Source organism: Gobio gobio (genome assembly GCF_949357685.1).
Source record: "Gobio gobio genome assembly, chromosome: 1".
Taxonomy (NCBI): domain Eukaryota; kingdom Metazoa; phylum Chordata; class Actinopteri; order Cypriniformes; family Gobionidae; genus Gobio; species Gobio gobio.
The window spans coordinates 68,098,026-68,116,813 of NC_137097.1; the positions used below are offsets into that span (position 1 = coordinate 68,098,026).

General features: G+C 39.9%; 1 protein-coding gene across 1 annotated transcript in view; it reads left to right on the forward strand.

The window, feature by feature from the left end:
* Positions 1-11,647: 11,647 nt before the first annotated feature.
* LOC307132893 (butyrophilin subfamily 1 member A1-like) overlaps positions 11,648-18,788 on the forward strand; it is a 127,503-nt gene continuing 120,362 nt past the window's right edge. The window contains exons 1-4 of the mRNA XM_079827492.1: positions 11,648-12,129; positions 12,546-12,619; positions 12,745-13,095; positions 13,680-13,952. Of these exons, the coding sequence (XP_079683618.1) occupies positions 12,562-12,619; positions 12,745-13,095; positions 13,680-13,952 (682 nt within the window). The 5' untranslated portion in view covers positions 11,648-12,129; positions 12,546-12,561. The remainder of the gene's footprint in view (positions 12,130-12,545; positions 12,620-12,744; positions 13,096-13,679; positions 13,953-18,788) is intronic.

Genomic DNA, 18,788 nt, shown 5'->3' on the forward strand with positions numbered 1-18,788 from the left:
AGCCAATCGCTGCATTGCTGATCGTGGTTTCGAGTATCGATGCATCTGCCCTCTTCAGGGAACACAAGAACGCTCAGTAATCTTAGATCATTTAATTCAGATATTTTAATCCAATCCGCAAATTCGTTTGAAGAACCAAATTAGCCTGAGATCAGTTATCTCGATTAAAGGTCCCATGGCATGAAATTTTCATTTGATGAGGTTTTTCAACATTAATATGAGTTCCCCTAGCCTGAATATTGTCCCCAAGTGGATAGAAATGTTGCTCGGTGTAAACCTGAGTTCTGGCTGTCTTTCTCTGCCTTTGAGAAAATGACAGGCCAGACGAGCCAATCCTGAAGTCTCCTGGTTTGACGTCCAAGCAGGAATGGTTTCCTCCCTTTCCTCCACCCAGAGAATCTGACACGCCCTTGCAAGCGCTCGAGAGATCATTGCGTGTGAACGAGTGAATGCTGGCAGTTTCTCAGTGTTTGGATGTACAAATGAAAACAGAAGTCTTTTTTCAGTTCCTTCTGATCTGTGATCAGTGATTTCTGATGTGTAGCTAATTATTTATTATTCGTGCACACACTGCAGCTTCTCTCTCTCCCGACAGAACGGTGTTTTCGTGTTTTCTATCTTGTGAGTCAGTGTTTGTGTACGTCCTCGTCGCGTCTATCTGTTCTTAAATGTGCATACAGTCATGAGTTTCTGCTCAACATCTTTAGAGATAAACCTCACACACGCCGAAGCTCGGGCTGCACTGGCCGTTGGCCTTCAACATCCCCGACCCCCAGTACTGCATCTGGCCCACAGCGGAGGCACCAAACGCGGCGTGAGATTAAGCAGACGGGGGGGTAAGCGTGAACATATTCGGGCTAGCCAGCCTAGCCCCACAATAAACTGGATTACATTCGATTACTGCTGTTGTGTCTTTGTTTGCGCTGTGTACTCAACGCGCGTCACTGACGCTTTTATTTTATTTTAAAAATAATGCTATTATCAACACTTACTTTTAACTCGTTCATCTCGACAGCTGTAATGGTACTTTGCATGTGTTACAAAGTTGGTAGAATAATGATGAAGACGGACTCGGCGTGACTGGGACTCGTGTTTATTCATAACTCTCAGATACAAACACAATAAACTCGCGCTGACTGACAGCGCTCTCATAACTCAGTAGTTACTATAAATAACTTTGTTAGCAATCGCTGAGCTCCGTCTCTGGTACATTAGTGATGTCCGGTTTGCGAACGATCTTTCTTTTGAACCAGTTCTTTTTAGTGAACCGAATCAGTTCACCAAATCGGACTGAATCGTTCTAAACGGTTCGCGTCTCCAGTCAGCGCTGATCCATAATTTACTAAAGTTACTAACTTTCTGACATGAGTGACAGTCCCTCCGACTAGAAATAGACTAATAACCTGAAGTATATGCTGTAACTAAAACAGTTCAGACATGCTGAGAACTGATGTGAAGTGAACTCAGGTCCATCCGTCTCTCTGGCAGCAGCTCGTGCCTGCTCGTGCCTCGTAGACCTCGTTAAACCACGCCCCCTCCGCTCATTTAAAATGCAAAGATGTCAGCCAATCACAACAGTGGGCGTTTTTACTGAAGTCTCACAGCAGACATGCCTCTTGAAGCAGGGCATTCAGCCACAGGGCAAACAGCAGTATAGAAAAAATGCCTTTTATTTCTAAATTATGACATTTTATGATGTAAAAGTCATACTAACAATATAAGTACACCTCAGGAAACATTATAAAATAATAGAAAAATGCCATGCCATGGGACCTTTAAAAGATCTGGGATCTGTCAAATCATCTCAGATGTAATAAGCAACGTACGAAGAACGAGCCCCAGCGCTCAGATCAGCACATCAGAGCGCCCTCCATCACTGCGCACGAGGAACTTCCTCAGCTCGGATGAGATGAACTTTCCCTTTCTCCCTTTTTGACAAAGACACTCGCTCCTAAACACCTTTAAATCTCCCGCGGACCGACCAAGCTCCGGAAGGACCAAATGGACAGAGAGCTTCAGCGTAGAACACTCTGAGAAACGAACGCATCTTGCTTCACACAACACACAGAAGCCATGCAAGTATCAATTCTATCGAAATTTAGTTGCGTTAAGATATTGTACCCCTGTTTAAGGTGATAATGATTCTTGCTGGCTCTAGTGGTTATGTTTGTGAAAGTGTCGGATCGGACCCTCCCACCCTTCTTCCTTTCCTTTCTTCTCATCCTCTTTCGTTACTTTTCATTATTCTGTATATACATGTAGCCTATTCTTTATTTAGTCATATGTAATCATAGTATCAATTATTAAAACCATTGTATCCACGTTTTGATTGTCATTGTTGTCGCTCACAAAACATGAGTCCCTTTAATGTCAGATCTAAGCTACGAGCTCTCATCCAATAGTTTGTTGAGTTCATTCTTTCTGGCCAGAGGAATAACCTCTTCGAGGATTTGGTAGAAAAGAGTGAACTTTGTGAGAGTTGATAAAAGATTGTACTGCTCGTTCATTAAAAGGAACTGATCAGAGGAATTTTGAACCAATTCTTTAAAGGTTATTCTGTAATGATTTAATATATATCCGTAGTTAATTGCAATCAATTGTTGTTAACCATATATATATATATATATATATATATATATATATATATATATATATATATATATATATATATATATATATATATATATATATATATATATATATATATATATATATATATATATATATATATATATATATATATATATATATATATATTGCATAAATACCTAGGTTAGGTATTTCCCTTTTGGGTAATTTAGAGATTTATGATTTGATCATAACCCTACTAAATATTAATACCCATAATTCCCTATAGAGCTAATTTTAATTTAATAACATATGTGGCCAAAACGCTACATAAGTAATAGGCTATTTTCTGCCTTGGTTTTGAGGCTCTCTGAAAAACGGTTGGTTTTGATGACCGTGCCGCACTTAAGACTTGGAAGTAAACGCCCACGGCTAGGATTGGATAAGATTTGCATATTTAATGAGTTTCCGCTCTCCTGTCAGTACACGTGAGGAATTGTTTTGAAAGCGTCTGGGGAATCGCTCATAGGACACAGAATATCTTTATCAAACAAACACAATGATTCATCTCTCATCCACCCGCGATTGATTGGAAAGTTATTTCTGTATAATTTCCCCCGATCATCAGTGGATATAACCGCAAACCGTACACACACACACACACGCGCAAGTTGAGCTCCACGAGTTGGTGGGCGGGCTTGAGGCGGTTCTTCTGTGTCCTATGACATCAATCGTCGACATATTCTGAGATCTCTCGTTTTCGGGGCCTGGTGTCTATAAAAGCTTTTCTTTGACCAACAAGGATGTTTTCAGCTCTGAAACTTACAGGATATTCTTATATCACGATGAAATTTTATATACCAAAGGCTCGATTGATTTCTCAATTCATCACCCCTTAAAGTTCTTGTATGACCCACTAGCATTTAGTAAAGGGACATCAAGTCTTATTTTTCTGTATCTAATATTGTATGTAACTGATTTAAAAAAGTTATGAAGTCTTAAAGAAAAGTTCTGTTCAAGAAACGTAGAGAGCTGGTTAAACACAACCCGCTCAAGTGTCTTTGCAATGAAAGGCAGAAGGGATACCGCTCTGTAGTTTTCTAAAAGTGCTGGGTTCAGAGAGGGTTTCTTAAGCAGTGGGGTTACCCGAGCCTGCTTAAATGCTGTGGGGAAGGTCCCGGTGTGAAGAGAGGTGTTGACAATGTGAGTGAGTGCAGGAATAACAGAAGAAGAAATGGCCTGAAGGAGGTGGGTGGGGATAGAATCAAGCGGACAGGTAGTGGGATGATTGGAAAGGATGAGTTTGGAGACATCTGCTTCGGAGAGCAGAGAGGGATGATAGTGTTGGGATACGAGCGAGAGGGAGCCTGCGATGTATTCGCGGTGTAGAACTCGCTCTGACGCGGACCACAACAAACCCAGTGTAAAAACGCTCTGAGACTAAAACTCAAACAGGGGCATTTTTGCCGCATATCTTGAATTTTATGGACATTCTAACTAAAAAGCACTGAAATGGTTTGGTTACCAAGAAGCACTGAAATGGTTTGGTTAACGACATTCTAACTAATACAGGTTTTTGGAACAACACGAGGGTGAGTTAGGCTACATTAGGTGTATTCATTTCCTTTTTGGTGGAACTAACCCTTTAATTTATTTTCCGGATTATTGAAAGTCTTTTTTATTTGGACATGTAGCCTACTGTATCTTTCTGCGGTCTCTACACTTGAAGTAAAATAATTTCAAGTTAATTTATTTGAAAAGTAAAGTATCTGTATGATCAAGCTCAATTTATAAAAGTAAAACTAAACCATTTATTTTACATGTTTTGTAGCCTACCTACTCTCTGTTAGCGGACTCTTCGCAAAGTTAGCATTGGCAAAAAAACAAACATCTAATACTCTATAAGCAACACTGGACAATTGGATAAAATAATATTATTTCTCGCTATATGTGAACAAGACTGAAATTATATTATTTTCTGTATGTTTTCTAGGGTATGACTATTTCTGGGGTAAAACACGTCTCTGTCATAGTCACAGATGGACGGTTCTTTCATTGCGTTGGTCATAATTTATCTTTGGCTGCATCTTCCCAATTCGGAACATGATCAAATATTACATATGTGGACGTGTTCGGATAAATTAGCCATTGAAAAAATATATTTTAACTACCAGTAAATGAACGAAATGACTGAATGGAATTCAAAGTAGTCAAGTCAGTAAAATTAATCTACAGTAGTTACACACAACACGTGTATAAAGAGAGCTTATTTTATCCATAATCAAGCGCGTAGCAACCATTATAGCCCGCGTTTTACAACTATTTGAGCAAATGCAGACGAATCATTCATGAACAGACTACTTGCGCCACATCGCGCAGCCTCCTCATTTCTTCTCTGCATTGGTTATTGGTTACGACACAATAAAGTACTCTTTTCATCACATACCGCCACATACATATTCTCAGAAAATAGTTTGATGCAATATGATTCCAAATTTAGGGGGCCAGAGGGGGGGCCAAGCTTGTTGACTTTCAGCAGATAATGCGCCGCCTCAAAGCACAAATGCTTCAGGAATGGTTAGAGAACAACAACGAGTTTGAGGCGTTGACTTGGCCTCCAAATTCCCCAGATCTCAATCCAATCGAGCATCTGTGGGATGTGCTGAAAAAACAAGTCCGATCCATGGAGGCCCCACCTCGCAACTTACAGGACTTAAAGGATCTGCTGCAAACATAGCTAACATTGGTCCCAGATACCACAGCACACCTTCAGGGGTCTGGAGTCCATCAGAGACGGTTCAGGGCTGTTTTGGCAGCAAAAGGGGGACCAACACAATATTAGGGAGGTTAATATTATTTCATAATGTTATGCTTGATCAGTGTATCTTTTCTTGATAAATGCAGGATTAATTTTAACAAGTTAATTAATCATTTGAAATCTCCTCACTGGCACATCCCTATTCTTAACCCTCTGGAATGCATTCTACCAATGAAATATTTTAGTAGTAGCCTATGATAGTACATTTACATTACATTTAGTAGCATAAATAGTATGATTTCAGTATTTATTTTAAGTGTTTATTGTAGTTAAATTGTATTTGTGTATAAATAAAAATTATATAAATTATGTCTTATTTTCTAAAAATGTATGTGTTAATACATTTACAGAAAGGGCAATATAGTTAGCTCTTCCATGTGATGAGTGTTGATGAGTTAGCAATTTTAAAGTTTATATGGATCTACTTATTTTTGGTTTGCATGACTTCCAAGTATATAAATCTATCAATTTCTAAAAGAAATTTGCATTTAAATAGAAGAGAAAATCATAATTTTATAGATGCCATTTAGCAACGTTAAAGTTGGATATTTTCCGACAATTGGTTTATTGTGTTATATTTAATGTTACTAATTATATATAGACTAATAACAGTACAGTTAACATTTTGAGTTGCACAACAATTCTGTTTTATTTTGCAATTATATTTGGCATAAGGTGTACATTTATTGCAAACAAAACAGTTACTGGGGAAAAGCAGATACTGGCAGATACAAATAAAAGCATCCTCCTCCTCATCCTCACTATTACTAAGCCTCTCTTGCTCCCCTCTCTTTCACTCCTCCTTCTGTACTTTTCTTCTTAAAATAAGAAGAGATGTCTGTGGACTTTCTCTTCATTGTCTGAAAATTGACATAACATGCACCAGCTAACAACGTTAGCTAGGTAACGTTAACTCTTGTCAAAACGTGTCAAAGACACATCAAAAAGCTGCTGTAACAGTATACTGTAACCATTTGGCACTTAAAAAGCACGTCACGACACATAATTCCCCGTCTTCTTTTACTAAAGAATATTTTTTGACTTATTTACGGTAGTCTTCTTCGTCTTCTTACTTCTTTTGAAATTGTTGACTGACGGGCACGCGCTGACCTGTACTGTTGCTGTCTGAGCGCGCAACAGCGGCATCGGGGGAGGGGCGGGCGGGCTGTGTGTGATCGAAGGTCTAGAGCGGCTTGCCTGCCTGGCTGTGCATTAGGGATGAAATGCATAACTGATGCTACTAAAATTTATACTGGCCATGGGGTGGCCAGTGGGGTGGCCAGGAGTCCTGGCCACCCCCTGGTGGTGCCACTGGGTAAGATGTACGGCGTTTAGTTGTGACCCGCGGTTCGAGTCTGCTTTTCCCTTTTCCCATCACATATCAGATCAGAAAGGCATTTATTTTCAATAAAAATGAAGAAAATATTAGAAAAGTGGAAATAAAGCGTGTAACGTGTTTAATAATAAGTGTTTATCGATTAGGGGTAGGTAAACAGACATGTGCTGAATGTTAGAGATGATAAAAGTAAATGGGTCCAATTGAGAATGAGGAGATGTCGTCACGACACAGCGCCCCGCCCCCCTTTCCGCCATTTTGGGGGTCTGCCCGCCAGGTAATGGATTCGGACAGAGACTGGAGAAGAGATTTTGATCGTAAAAAGTGGGTGGGTCTTGCAATGGTTCCGACGCCCATGCGTATTTTACATTTATAATTAGCATCATCTGCCCCAGTATTGTCTGTCAGAAGAGTCGACACTACAGACTGTGGAAATATTATGATCATGGTAAGTAGTAAATTACCAGGTTTAACACAACATTAATAATGGACATAAGTTTAATCAGTAAAACACCGGGATAGGCCTTTTTTAGGTGTTGTCAAAGCTGCAGTTTGATTTATATTCATAATTTTTATTAAAAATGTGGGGGGAAACAGTACTATACTGTATATTGCGCTGGACTGGGAATTTGACTTTACTTAGGTAAGCATAATACAATTTTTATTTATTTATCTAATGTATTTTGGGACGTTTTAACTGTTATTTTGAATGTATCTACTGTGCTTCAGCATGACTCCTATCAGTGAATCTGCTGTTGTCAGAAATAAAGAAGGGGAGGAATAGACTCTGTGAATTCAAGCAATTTTTGACTTTAACTTTTGAATATTAGAATCACTAATTAATATTTTCTAGGAAGACACAGTGCACATTTGTTGCAGAAGGATGCAGGCAAAACAACAGACGAGGTAACAGCACATCAGTGGGACAAATGCTAATTTCAAGTGTTACCCTCTCATACTGTATCTACAGTATCTTTCTGATTAAAATACAGAATAAATGTATTTCTTAAAGGTCCCATGGCATGGCATTTTTCTATTATTTTATAGTGTTTCCTGAGGTGTACTTATATTATTAGTATGATTTTTACATCATAAAATGTCATAATTTAGAAATAAAAGGCATTTTTTCTATACTGCTGTTTGCCCTGTGGCTGAATGCCTTGCTTCAAGAGGCGTGTCTACTGTGAGACTTCAGTAAAAACGCCCACTGTTGTGATTGGCTGACATCTTTGCATTTTAAATGAGCGGAGGGGGCGTGGTTTAACGAGGCACGAGTCTGCCAGAGACGGATGGACCTGTGTTCACTTCTCATCAGTTCTCTCAGCATGTCTCAGTTCAGGGTGAACTGTTGTAGTTACTAGCATATACTTCAGGTTATTAGTTTATTTCTAGTCGGAGGGGCTGTCACTCATGTCAGAAAGTTAGTAACTTTAGTAAATTATGGATCAGCGCTGACTCGAGACGCGAACCGTTTAGAACGATTCAGTCCGATTTGGTGAACTGGTTCGGTACACTAAAAAGAACCGATTCAAAAGAATGATTCGTTCGCGAACCGGACATCACGGAGATGAAGCGATTGCTAACAAAGTTATTTATAGTAACTACTGAGTTATGAGAGCGGTGTCTGTCAGCGCGAGTTTATTGTGTTTGTATCTGAGAGTTCTGAATAAACACGAGTCCCAGTCACGCCGAGTCCTCTTCATCATTATTCTACCAACTTTGTAACACATGCAATGTACCATTACAGCGAGATGAACGAGTTAGTAAGTGTTGAGTATAGCATTATTTCTAGATATGTTCCAATCATATGAATAGCGTCATTGACGCGCATTGAGTAACGTTACATAGCGCAAACAAAGACACAACAGCTGTAATCGAATGTAATCCAGTTTATTGTGGGGAAAGCTGGCTAGCCTAGCCGGATACCCTCATGCTTACCCTCCTTCTGCTTAATCTCAAACCGCGTTTGGTGCCTCCGCTGTGGGCCAGATGCAGTACTGGGGGTCGGGGATGTTGGAGGCCGAGCTTCGGCGTGTGTGAAGTTTATCTCTAAAGATGTGACTGCTGATGTTAAACAGAAAAGACTGTATGCACATTTTAGAACAGATAGACGCGACAAGGACGTACAAAAACACTGACTCACAAGATAGAAAACACGAAAACACTGTTCTGTCGGGAGAGAGAGAAGCTGCTGCGTGTCCACAAATAATAAATAATAAGCTACACATAAGAAATCAATGATCACAGATCAGAAGGAACTGAAGAAAGACTTCTGTTTTCATTTGTACATCCAAACACTGAGAAACTGCCAGTGTTCACTCGTTCACAAGTAACGTTAATGATCTCGAGTGTTTGCATGGGCGTGCCAGATTCTCTGGGCGGGGAAAGGGAGGAAACCGTTCCTGCTTGGACGTCAAACCAGGAGACTTCAGGATTGGCTCGTCTGGCCTGTCATTTTCTCAAAGGCAGAGAAAGACAGCCAGAACTCGGTTTTACACCGATCAACATTTCTATCCACTTGGGGACAATATTCAGGCTAGGGGAACTCATATTAATGTTGAAATACCTCATAAAATGAAAATTTCATGCCATGGGACCTTTAAGTACTAACTGCACCCATAGGATGTGTATTCTGTATTAAGGGAAGTTACTGTAAGTCATGATGTATAGAAAATAGTGTTTAATGACAATGTCAGTCATTTTTGTTAATTTTGTATGCCACATTGTTGCCAGAGAAATGCTTCTTCATGTGCTCATTGAGGTGGGTGATCCTGCTTTTGTAAACTTGGGTCCTGTATGTTTGCATTAAAAACTCTGGTGGGAAGCGACTCATTCTGTGTAAAAAGCACACTTTAGCTGGTTAGACCAGTGTTTCCCTACCCTGTTCCTGGAGGCACACCAACAGTACACATTTTGAATGTCTCTCTTATATGACCCATCCATTTCAGGCCTTGGAGCAGGGGTGTGCAGCTTCGGTCACAGTCCTGCAGAGTTCAGCTCCAACCCTGATCAAACACACCTGAACCAGCTGATCAATGTTTTCAGGGTTACTAAGTCTACTGACAGGTGAGTTTTTATCAGAAGCTGTGTCTCATTTCGGAGTCTACATTTGTCAGCTGCCTCATTTCAGTAAAGTAACAAAATTAAGTCTGTATCATGACAACTACCAAGAAACTAAAATGAAACCTTTAAACACTGCTTATCAGGTGATAACTGTTTAATAGGTATTTGATGGCAAAATGCAACAAGAATAGTATTCACATGGCTGTGCATGCATGTATACTGCTAATAAGGTAATGTAAACCTTGTGTATGTAACAGTTTTCTTATGAATCCTCTAGGTTACATTGGAAGAGGAAAATGGAGAGAGATGCTTCAAGAAACACACTGGTGTCAGGAGAACCACCTCTCACTCAACATCATCAACACCAAGCAGCTGGTGGTGGATTTCAGGGGAAATGACAGAGAACCCACCCTGTCACTATTGACGGGACACCTGTGGAGAGTGGGTCAAAAGCTTTAAGTTCCTTGGTGTTCACATCACTAAAGATCTCACATGATCTGCTCTCACAGATGCAGAGCTGAAGAAGGCCCGTCAGCACCTCTTTTATACCTCAGGTGCCTGAGGAAGTTTGGAATGATCCCCAACATCCTCAGATCATTCTGCACCTGCACTGTGGAGAGCATCAAGAGCACTTGGTACAGAAACTGCACTGCTGGCGACCTGCAAGCCACATTGTTGGAGGCGAGCTTCCCTCCCTCTGGGCGGTGTATAAGGAAAGCCCGGAGGATCATCAGTGACTCCAACCACCCAAGCCACGGACTGCTCTCTCTGCACCCACACGAGCCGACTGAGGGATAGCTTCTTCTCTCAGGCCATCAGGCTCCTGAACACCCAGAACTTATGCACCTTACACAGCACACTCTATGCCATGCACTGCACTTTACACGCCATCACCACAATTTCAACCAAACTAGAATCTAATGTATTATGCACTGCACTTTAACACAATAATCAATTCTGCCATTACCTAGGCTACTTATCAACCCACTGTACATCTGCAACTGTATAATGTGTATAATTGGATGCCAAGGATGCTGAACACTGGTGTTGGTTGAGGAGAGACCCCTGACATGGTTGTAAAGCACTTTGGGTGTAAAGTAGTACATATGAAAGCAAATGCCATTCATTCATTCATTCATTCATTCATTCATTCATTCATTCATTCATTCATTCATTCATTCATTCATTCATTCATTCATTCATTCATTCATTCATTCATTCATTCATTCATTCATTCATTCATATAACTGGATATTGTGTGTATAATATGTACATTATTTATTGTGTATAATGTGTATTGTTATCTGCAAAGTATGTCCAGTTGTATTCTGCACTGCTCTCAGACGGCACATGTGCTGTTGCTGATGTGACAATAAAAGTGATTTGATTTGAAAACACCCATTCAGGTTTTTGCAGTGATTGGTGTGATTTGTATTTATTAATACAATGATTTGTTCTTGATAGTTGCACTCTTAAATTCACTAAAACATTTTAATAAAACATTGTTTACATTTTGTGAATAGCTCAGCATTTCTGAACTACATCATTAATCTATTTGTGGGATGAGTTTGATACTTATATCACACTATTACATTATTGTATTTTTTTATCACTGCAGTGTAAAACTGAACTTGAAATGTTTGTATGATACAGCAATTTATTTATTTTGTATAAAGTAGGCTAGCCTATCTACTATAGTAAGATTTAATTTAATCATTTAAAACCAATCTAAATCACAATTATGATTAGGCTATTATTTTTACGATCACTCATTATTATTAGCCTTGCTTCCGCTGACTAAAAGCGACAGGTACCGCCTACTTCTGGTTGTAAAACGGCAGCCGACGTCCGGTTTTAGTGGCAGGTACTGTCGGCTGCCATTGGCAGCAACTTCCTGCTGCCAGCTGTCGATTTTTCGCTGAACCCCTTCTCCGAATTCGGCTGAGGAATCTGATGCCTTTATATTTTACAATGATTTTTTTGTTCAAGAATACATTTTATATTAGATGAACTGTCTTTAAAATATATATTTCTGCACAGTTCTCTCTATATTTGTGGATGTATATTGTGTCATCTTCCACATTTGTGTTTGCATTTTCTTTTAATTCTAAGTAACATGTCTGCCATATTTCATATCAGATTACAGTGAGGCGTGTCAGTCTGTGACAGAAGCTGCAGGTTTATCAGCTGGAATGAAGGGAGGGACTGTGTCGTCTGTTCAGGTGTTCGGTTACAAGAGAAAGTGAAAATAAACCAGGAATGATTTCCTTATGATCGTACAAACTCTCATATGGACACACTTTATTAAGACACTCTTGAGAACACAGTGAATGATGAAGTGAAGGTAAGTCATGGAAGAATCAGAAACACATTTACCTGAAGTCTGGCATGAGTGTGACGTGAGGACTGTGTGTGTGTTCAACAGGTTTAAGGCATGTAATACTTAATCTTTTGAATAAATGAAAGGTTTTTGAAATCAGGATTATACATATATTTGCATTTTTGAAGAAAAAAAAACATTCCACAACCTCTCACTCCTTTCATATTTATATGTATTTTAAATGTATATGTTTACATGTCGATACACGTTGTGTATTCGTTTCCTGCTTTGTCTTGACCCGGTTTAATCAGTTTTCCTTCAACAGAAAGTGATTGTAAATGTGTGTCTCGCTTTTGGCCAGAAAGTAAAGTGAAAAACATGTACTGTAGGCTGACACTTATTTTTTGTAATGTTTTTATTTTTTCATATTTTCTTTTTAGCGTTTGTGTCTCAGAGATGAAGTTAATTTGTTTGACTCTCCTGCTTGTTCGTGGAATTACAGATTCAAGATCAGGTAATTTATTCATCATTGTGAATAATACTTTATATTTATCATTTTGCACTGTTTGTCTGGAACAACATTAGGGTAAAAACCTTTAGGATGTGTAGTTCAGACCTGCTCTCTTTCTCTTGTAACAGAGTGGTTTGAAGTAGTGGGACCTGCAGATCCTGTATTTGCTGTAGCTGGTGAAGATGTGATTCTGCCCTGTTCAGTCAAACCCAACATCAGTGTTGTGGACATGAGAGTCGAGTGGTTTAGACTTGATCAGAAAGACTCACTAGTGCATCTCTATGAAGATCATGAAGACAGAAACACAGATCAGATTCAGTCCTACAGAGGGAGAACAAAACTGATCCATCAAGAACTACAGACAGGAAATGCATCACTCAAACTCTCATCAGTCCGAGTCTCTGATGAAGGAGTTTATAAGTGTTTTATTCAGTCCAAATCCAGGTATGATGACGCCACTGTTGATGTCAGAGTTGAAGGTGAGGAAACCAGTGAAAACTAGCATGCTCTTAAAGGGATAGTTCACCCAAAGATGAAAATTACCCCATGATTTACTCACCGTCAAGCCATCCTGAGTGTGTTTGATATTCTTCTTTCAGACGAATTCTGTATTCAACTTATGAAAGAAGCTTAACTGGTGCGACAATGACGTCGGACATAGTGTAAGCGTTTTGAAGAGGCGCTATACTTTCTTCCTAAGTTGAATACGGAAGGCGGTCCACCAGAAGCTAAATATTTTACTTTATATTTTTCTCACACAAACCCATCGATTCACTTCAGAAGGCCTTTATTAACCCCCCAGAGTCGTGTGGATTACTTTTATAATGGATGGATGCACTTTTTGGGCTTTAAAGTTTGGGCTGCCGTTCACTGCCATTATAATGGTTGGATTAGCCAGGACATCTTTTAATATAACACTGATTGTATTCGTCTGAAAGAAGAATGTCATATACACCTAGGATGGTATGATATCATTTTCATATGAACTATCCCTTTAATTGTTACAGAAACTAACTCAAAAAAGCCTAAATAACAACATAATGTTCTTCTTGTTGATCTGTAGCTGTAGGAAGTCCTCTAGTGATCACTGTAGATGGGTTTGATCGTTCAGGAAGGCTTCATCTACAGTGTGAATCTGAAGGTTGGAACCCTGAACCTGAACTTGAGTGGCTGGACAGTGAAGGAGTCAGTTTGAGTTCAGAAACTACAGAGACACACAGAAACACAGACGGATTCAGTGTGAAACACACCATCACTGCACATCACAGTAACGACAAGATTCACTGCAGAGTCAAACTGAGACATCACATGCTGGAGGCTCTGATTATCAGCTCAAGTAAGTACTGACACATCTGTTACTGTACTTGTCTGTCATGTTCTCATTATATTTTTGATGATTTGTACATGTTATGCATTTCAGAAATGCACATATACAAAGCACACAGATTAGCTTACTATCTATTATTAATCAATATAATAACTATGGCACAGAAATAAGAATACATGTGGTTAATAAATAGGGTATATAGAGATGAGCATGAGTGTGTGTTGATGCAGAGCTGCATCATCGGAAGTCCTCGCAGGAGTTGAGTCGTCTCTTCACAGGTGTTGGTCATCTGAAGTCTTTACGAGAAGCTGGATCCAGACTGGAGCTGACGCACTCTCTAGTTACCTCGGGATGGGCGTCCCGAGATAAAACAGAACAGAAAAATAATTAGCGAAGCTGCTATTCAAGGCATTAAGCAAAGACGATCATGTTCATTGATATAACTATAGAGTACAAGGTTAGGAGATGCATCATGTGAATGCCTGGCTAAAGAGATGCGTCTTTGATCTAGATTTAAACTGGAGGAGTGAGTCTGAGCCCTGAACATTATTAGGAAGGCTATTCCATAGTTTAGGTGCCAAATATGAAAACGTTCTTCCTCCTTTAGTGGACTTAGATATCCTCGGTATTACCAGAAGCCCAGAGTTTAGTGATTTTAAATATCGTGATGGGTTATAAGGCGATAGAAGATCAGTTAAATACACTGAAGCTAAACCATTTAGGGTCTTATAGGTCAGTAGCAATACTTTATAATTGTTTCGAAACTTAACAGGTAACCAGTGTAGAGATGTTAGAATTGGTGTTATGTGATCATATTTTCTTGACCTAGTAAGAACTCTAGCAGCTGCATTTTGGACTAATTGTAGCTTGTTTATTGAGGAGGCAGGACAGCCAGCTAGTAGTACATTACAGTAATCTAGTCTCGAGGTCATAAATGCATGAACTAACTTTTCTGCATCAGAGACAAATAGCATGTTTCGTAGCTTGGCAATGTTTCTGAGGGGGAAGAAGGCTATTTTTGTAGTATTTGAAATATGATTTTCAAAAGACAAGTTGCTGTCTAATATAACACCCAGGTCTTTTACTGTAGAAGATGAAGTAACAGTACATCCTTCTAAATGTAAGTTATAATTTAAGAGATTCTGTGTACCAGTTTTTGTTCCAATAAGTAATACCTCAGTCTTATCTGAATTTAGTAGGAGAAAATTACAGGTCATCCAATATTTTATATCTTTAAAGGTCCCATGGCATGGCATTTTTCTATTATTTTATAGTGTTTCCTGAGGTATACTTATATTGTTAGTATGATTTTTACATCATAAAATGTCATAATTTAGAAATAAAAGGCATTTTGTCTATACTGCTGTTTGCCCTGTGGCTGAATGCCCTGCTTCAAGAGGCGTGTCTGCTGTGAGACTTCAGTAAAAACGCCCACTGTTGTGATTGGCTGACATCTTTGCATTTAATATGAGCGGAGGGGGCGTGGTTTAACGAGGTCTACGACGCACAAGCTGCTGCCAGAGAGACGGATGGACCTGAGTTCACTTCTCATCAGTTCTCTCAGCATGTCTCAGTTCAGGGTGAACTGTTGTAATTACAAGAATATACTTCAGGTTATTAGTTTATTTCTAGTCGGAGGGGCTGTCACTCATGTCAGAAAGTTAGTAACTTTAGTAAATTATGGATCAGCGCTGACTCGAGACGCGAACCGTTTAGAACGATTCAGTCCGATTTGGTGAACTGATTCGGCTCACTAAAAAGAACCGATTCTAAAGAATGATTCGTTCGCGAACCGGACATCACGGAGACGGAGCGATTGCTAACAAAGTTATTTATAGTAACTACTGAGTTATGAAAGCGCTGTCTGTCAGCGCGAGTTTATTGTGTTTGTATCTGAGAGTTCTGAATAAACACGAGTCCCAGTCACACCAAGTCCTCTTCATCATTATTCTACCAACTTTGTAACACATGCAATGTACCATTACAGCGAGATGAACGAGTTAGTAAGTTTGATTAAAGCATTATTTCTAGATATGTTCCAATCATATGAAAAGCGTCAATGACGCTCATTGAGTAACTTACACAGCGCAAACAAAGACAACAGCAGTAATCGAATGTAATCCAGTTTATTGTGGGGAAAGCTGGCTAGCCTAGCCGGATACCCTCATGCTTACCCTCCTTCTGCTTAATCTCACGCCGCGTTTGGTGCCTCCGCTGTGGGCCAGATGCAGTACTGGGGGTCGGGGATGTTGAAGGCCGAGCTTCGGCGTGCGTGAGGTTTATTTCTAAAGATGTGGCTCTGCCGATGTTAAGCAGAATCTCCCGACTGTATGCACATTTAAGAACAGATAGACGCCACGAGGACGTACAAAAACACTGACTCACAATATAGAAAACACGAAAACACCATTCTGTCGGGAGAGAGAGAAGCCGCAGTGTGTGCACGAATAATAAATAATTAGCTACACATAAGAAATTAATGATCACAGATCAGAAGGAACTGAAAAAAGACTTCTGTTTTCATTTGTACATCCAAACACCGAGAAACTGCCAGCATTCACTCGTTCACAACCCATGATCTCTCGAGCGTTTGCATGGGCATGCCAGATTCTCTGGGCGGAGGAAAGGGAGGTAACCGTTCCTGCTTGGACGTCAAACCAGGAGACTTCAGGATTGGCTAGTCTGGCCTGTCATTTTCTCAAAGGCAGAGAAAGACAGCCAGAACTCGGTTTTACACCGATCAACATTTCTATCCACTTGGGGACAATATTCAGGCTAGGGGAACTCATATTAATGTTGAAATACCTCATAAAATGAAAATTTCATGCCATGGGACCTTTAACACACTCTGTTAGCTTGGATAATTTAGAGATTTCATCTGGTCGTGCTGAAATATATAACTGAGTATCATCTGCATAACAGTGGAAACTGATTTCATGTTTTCTTATAATATTACCAAGTGGCAGCATATATATTGAGAATAACAGAGGGCCTAACTTAGGCCTAACATAATTTACTGACGTTATCTTAGATTGTCCCTGTTTAAATAGACAAATTGGTAACGCTCTGATAGATACGATCTAAACCACTTTAATGCCTGTCCCTGAATACCAGTGTAATTTTGTAGACAATCTAAAGGCCTGTACACACCGGGACGAATATCGCGCGCGCTTATCGCCAGCGCTTTTCGTGCCGTTTTTCGGCGCGTCTTGAGTGTTCACACCCAAGCGATTTTCACTGGCGCTGCGCCGAGTGAACGCGCACATTCAGTCGATGCGCTCCCGGTACACAAGATGATGCTGCGGCACTTTAAGCCTCTGACACTCGCTTGTCACACAGAAGGAGAAGAGAGACAGTATTTACGTGCTTGCCAAAACCATAGACATATTATGTATATGGACAAAACCATTCACACACTTTTTGCTAACTGGCAAGCAGCATTAGCAGTTCATCTTCTTCTTTGTCTACTTACTACTTCTTCGTCGTATCAATGTGTGCTCGGCCAGACCGTTTTGTGCTTGAGCGCCACCAAGTCGTGTTTTACTGTCACTTCAGCAGCTCCAGGCACGTGAACAAAAGCGCCGATCTCATTGGTTGGACAGTTTTTTACGCGCTGCGTCAAAATAAAAAAACGAACCCGAGGCGTTTTTTTAAAAATGACGCTTTTACGCCTGGCGTTTTGCGCGTCGGTGTGAACACTCACATTGGCGCCCATTGTTTAGTCCCGAGGCGTTAAACGTCGGCGATAAACGCGTGCGAAAATCGTCCCAGTGTGAACAGGCCTTAAGAGTATTTTATGATCTATGGTGTCGAATGCTGTGTAGGGACTATGAGTCAGATCAAATAATAACTCAAAGGGGAATTTAATTAAAATGAAAGTGACTCGAATTACTTTATAAATCATTCAGAATTAATGTTTACACCTTAACTTATTCGTCCACCGATATGTAAGAACTTAAGGGGGACTCTGTTAAAGTCAAGTCAAGTCAACTTTATTTATATAGCGCTTTTAACAATGTAGATTGTTTCAAAGCAGCTTTACAGTGTTAAACAGGAAAATAATGCAGCATAATTTTATTCAGCTGTATAGCCTGGAAAAAACGCTGATATCATCAGTTCATTTCAATTATCATACAGTGACAGTGTGGGCTTTAGATCAATAATTCGATCAGTAATTTAGTTTAAATTGTTAATTTAGTTTATTAATTAGATTTATTTCGATATTTAGTTGAAAAATTTAGTGTCCCCAACTGAGCACGCCAAGCCAGAGGCAACAGTGGCAAGGAAACCAAAACCCCATTAGGTGACCTAATGGAGAAAAATAAACCTTGGGAGAAACCAGGCTCAGTCGGGGTGCCAGTTCTCCTCTGGCCAATTAACAAACAGCGTATTATTATTATTATTATTATTATTCTGGCAGCTTTACAGCTCAGAGGTCATGATAGATCAGAATATTCGAGGGACCGGGGGCAACATGCTGGAGACGGGTTTATTGAGGATGATGTTGATTAAATAATTATTAAAGTACAATATTCGAATGATCGGAGGCAACACGCTGGAGACGGGTTTATTGAGGATGACATATCGATTTAAGTATTATTTATTTGTAATATTCGAACAATCTGAGGCAACACGCCGGAGACGGGTTTATTGAGATGCCGTGTCGATGAGGCAGTTGCAGGGGGAGTCTAATCACGGTCTCTGCAGACACTTCGGGGTCCTGTGTTGGTCTTCTCTGGGCGCAGGTCCACCATCTGAACTGGATACGGCCCGGATCCGGCTGACTGCAGTAAACCTCGGGATAAAACAGAGAAACTATCATTAGCGTAGATGCCATTCTTCTGA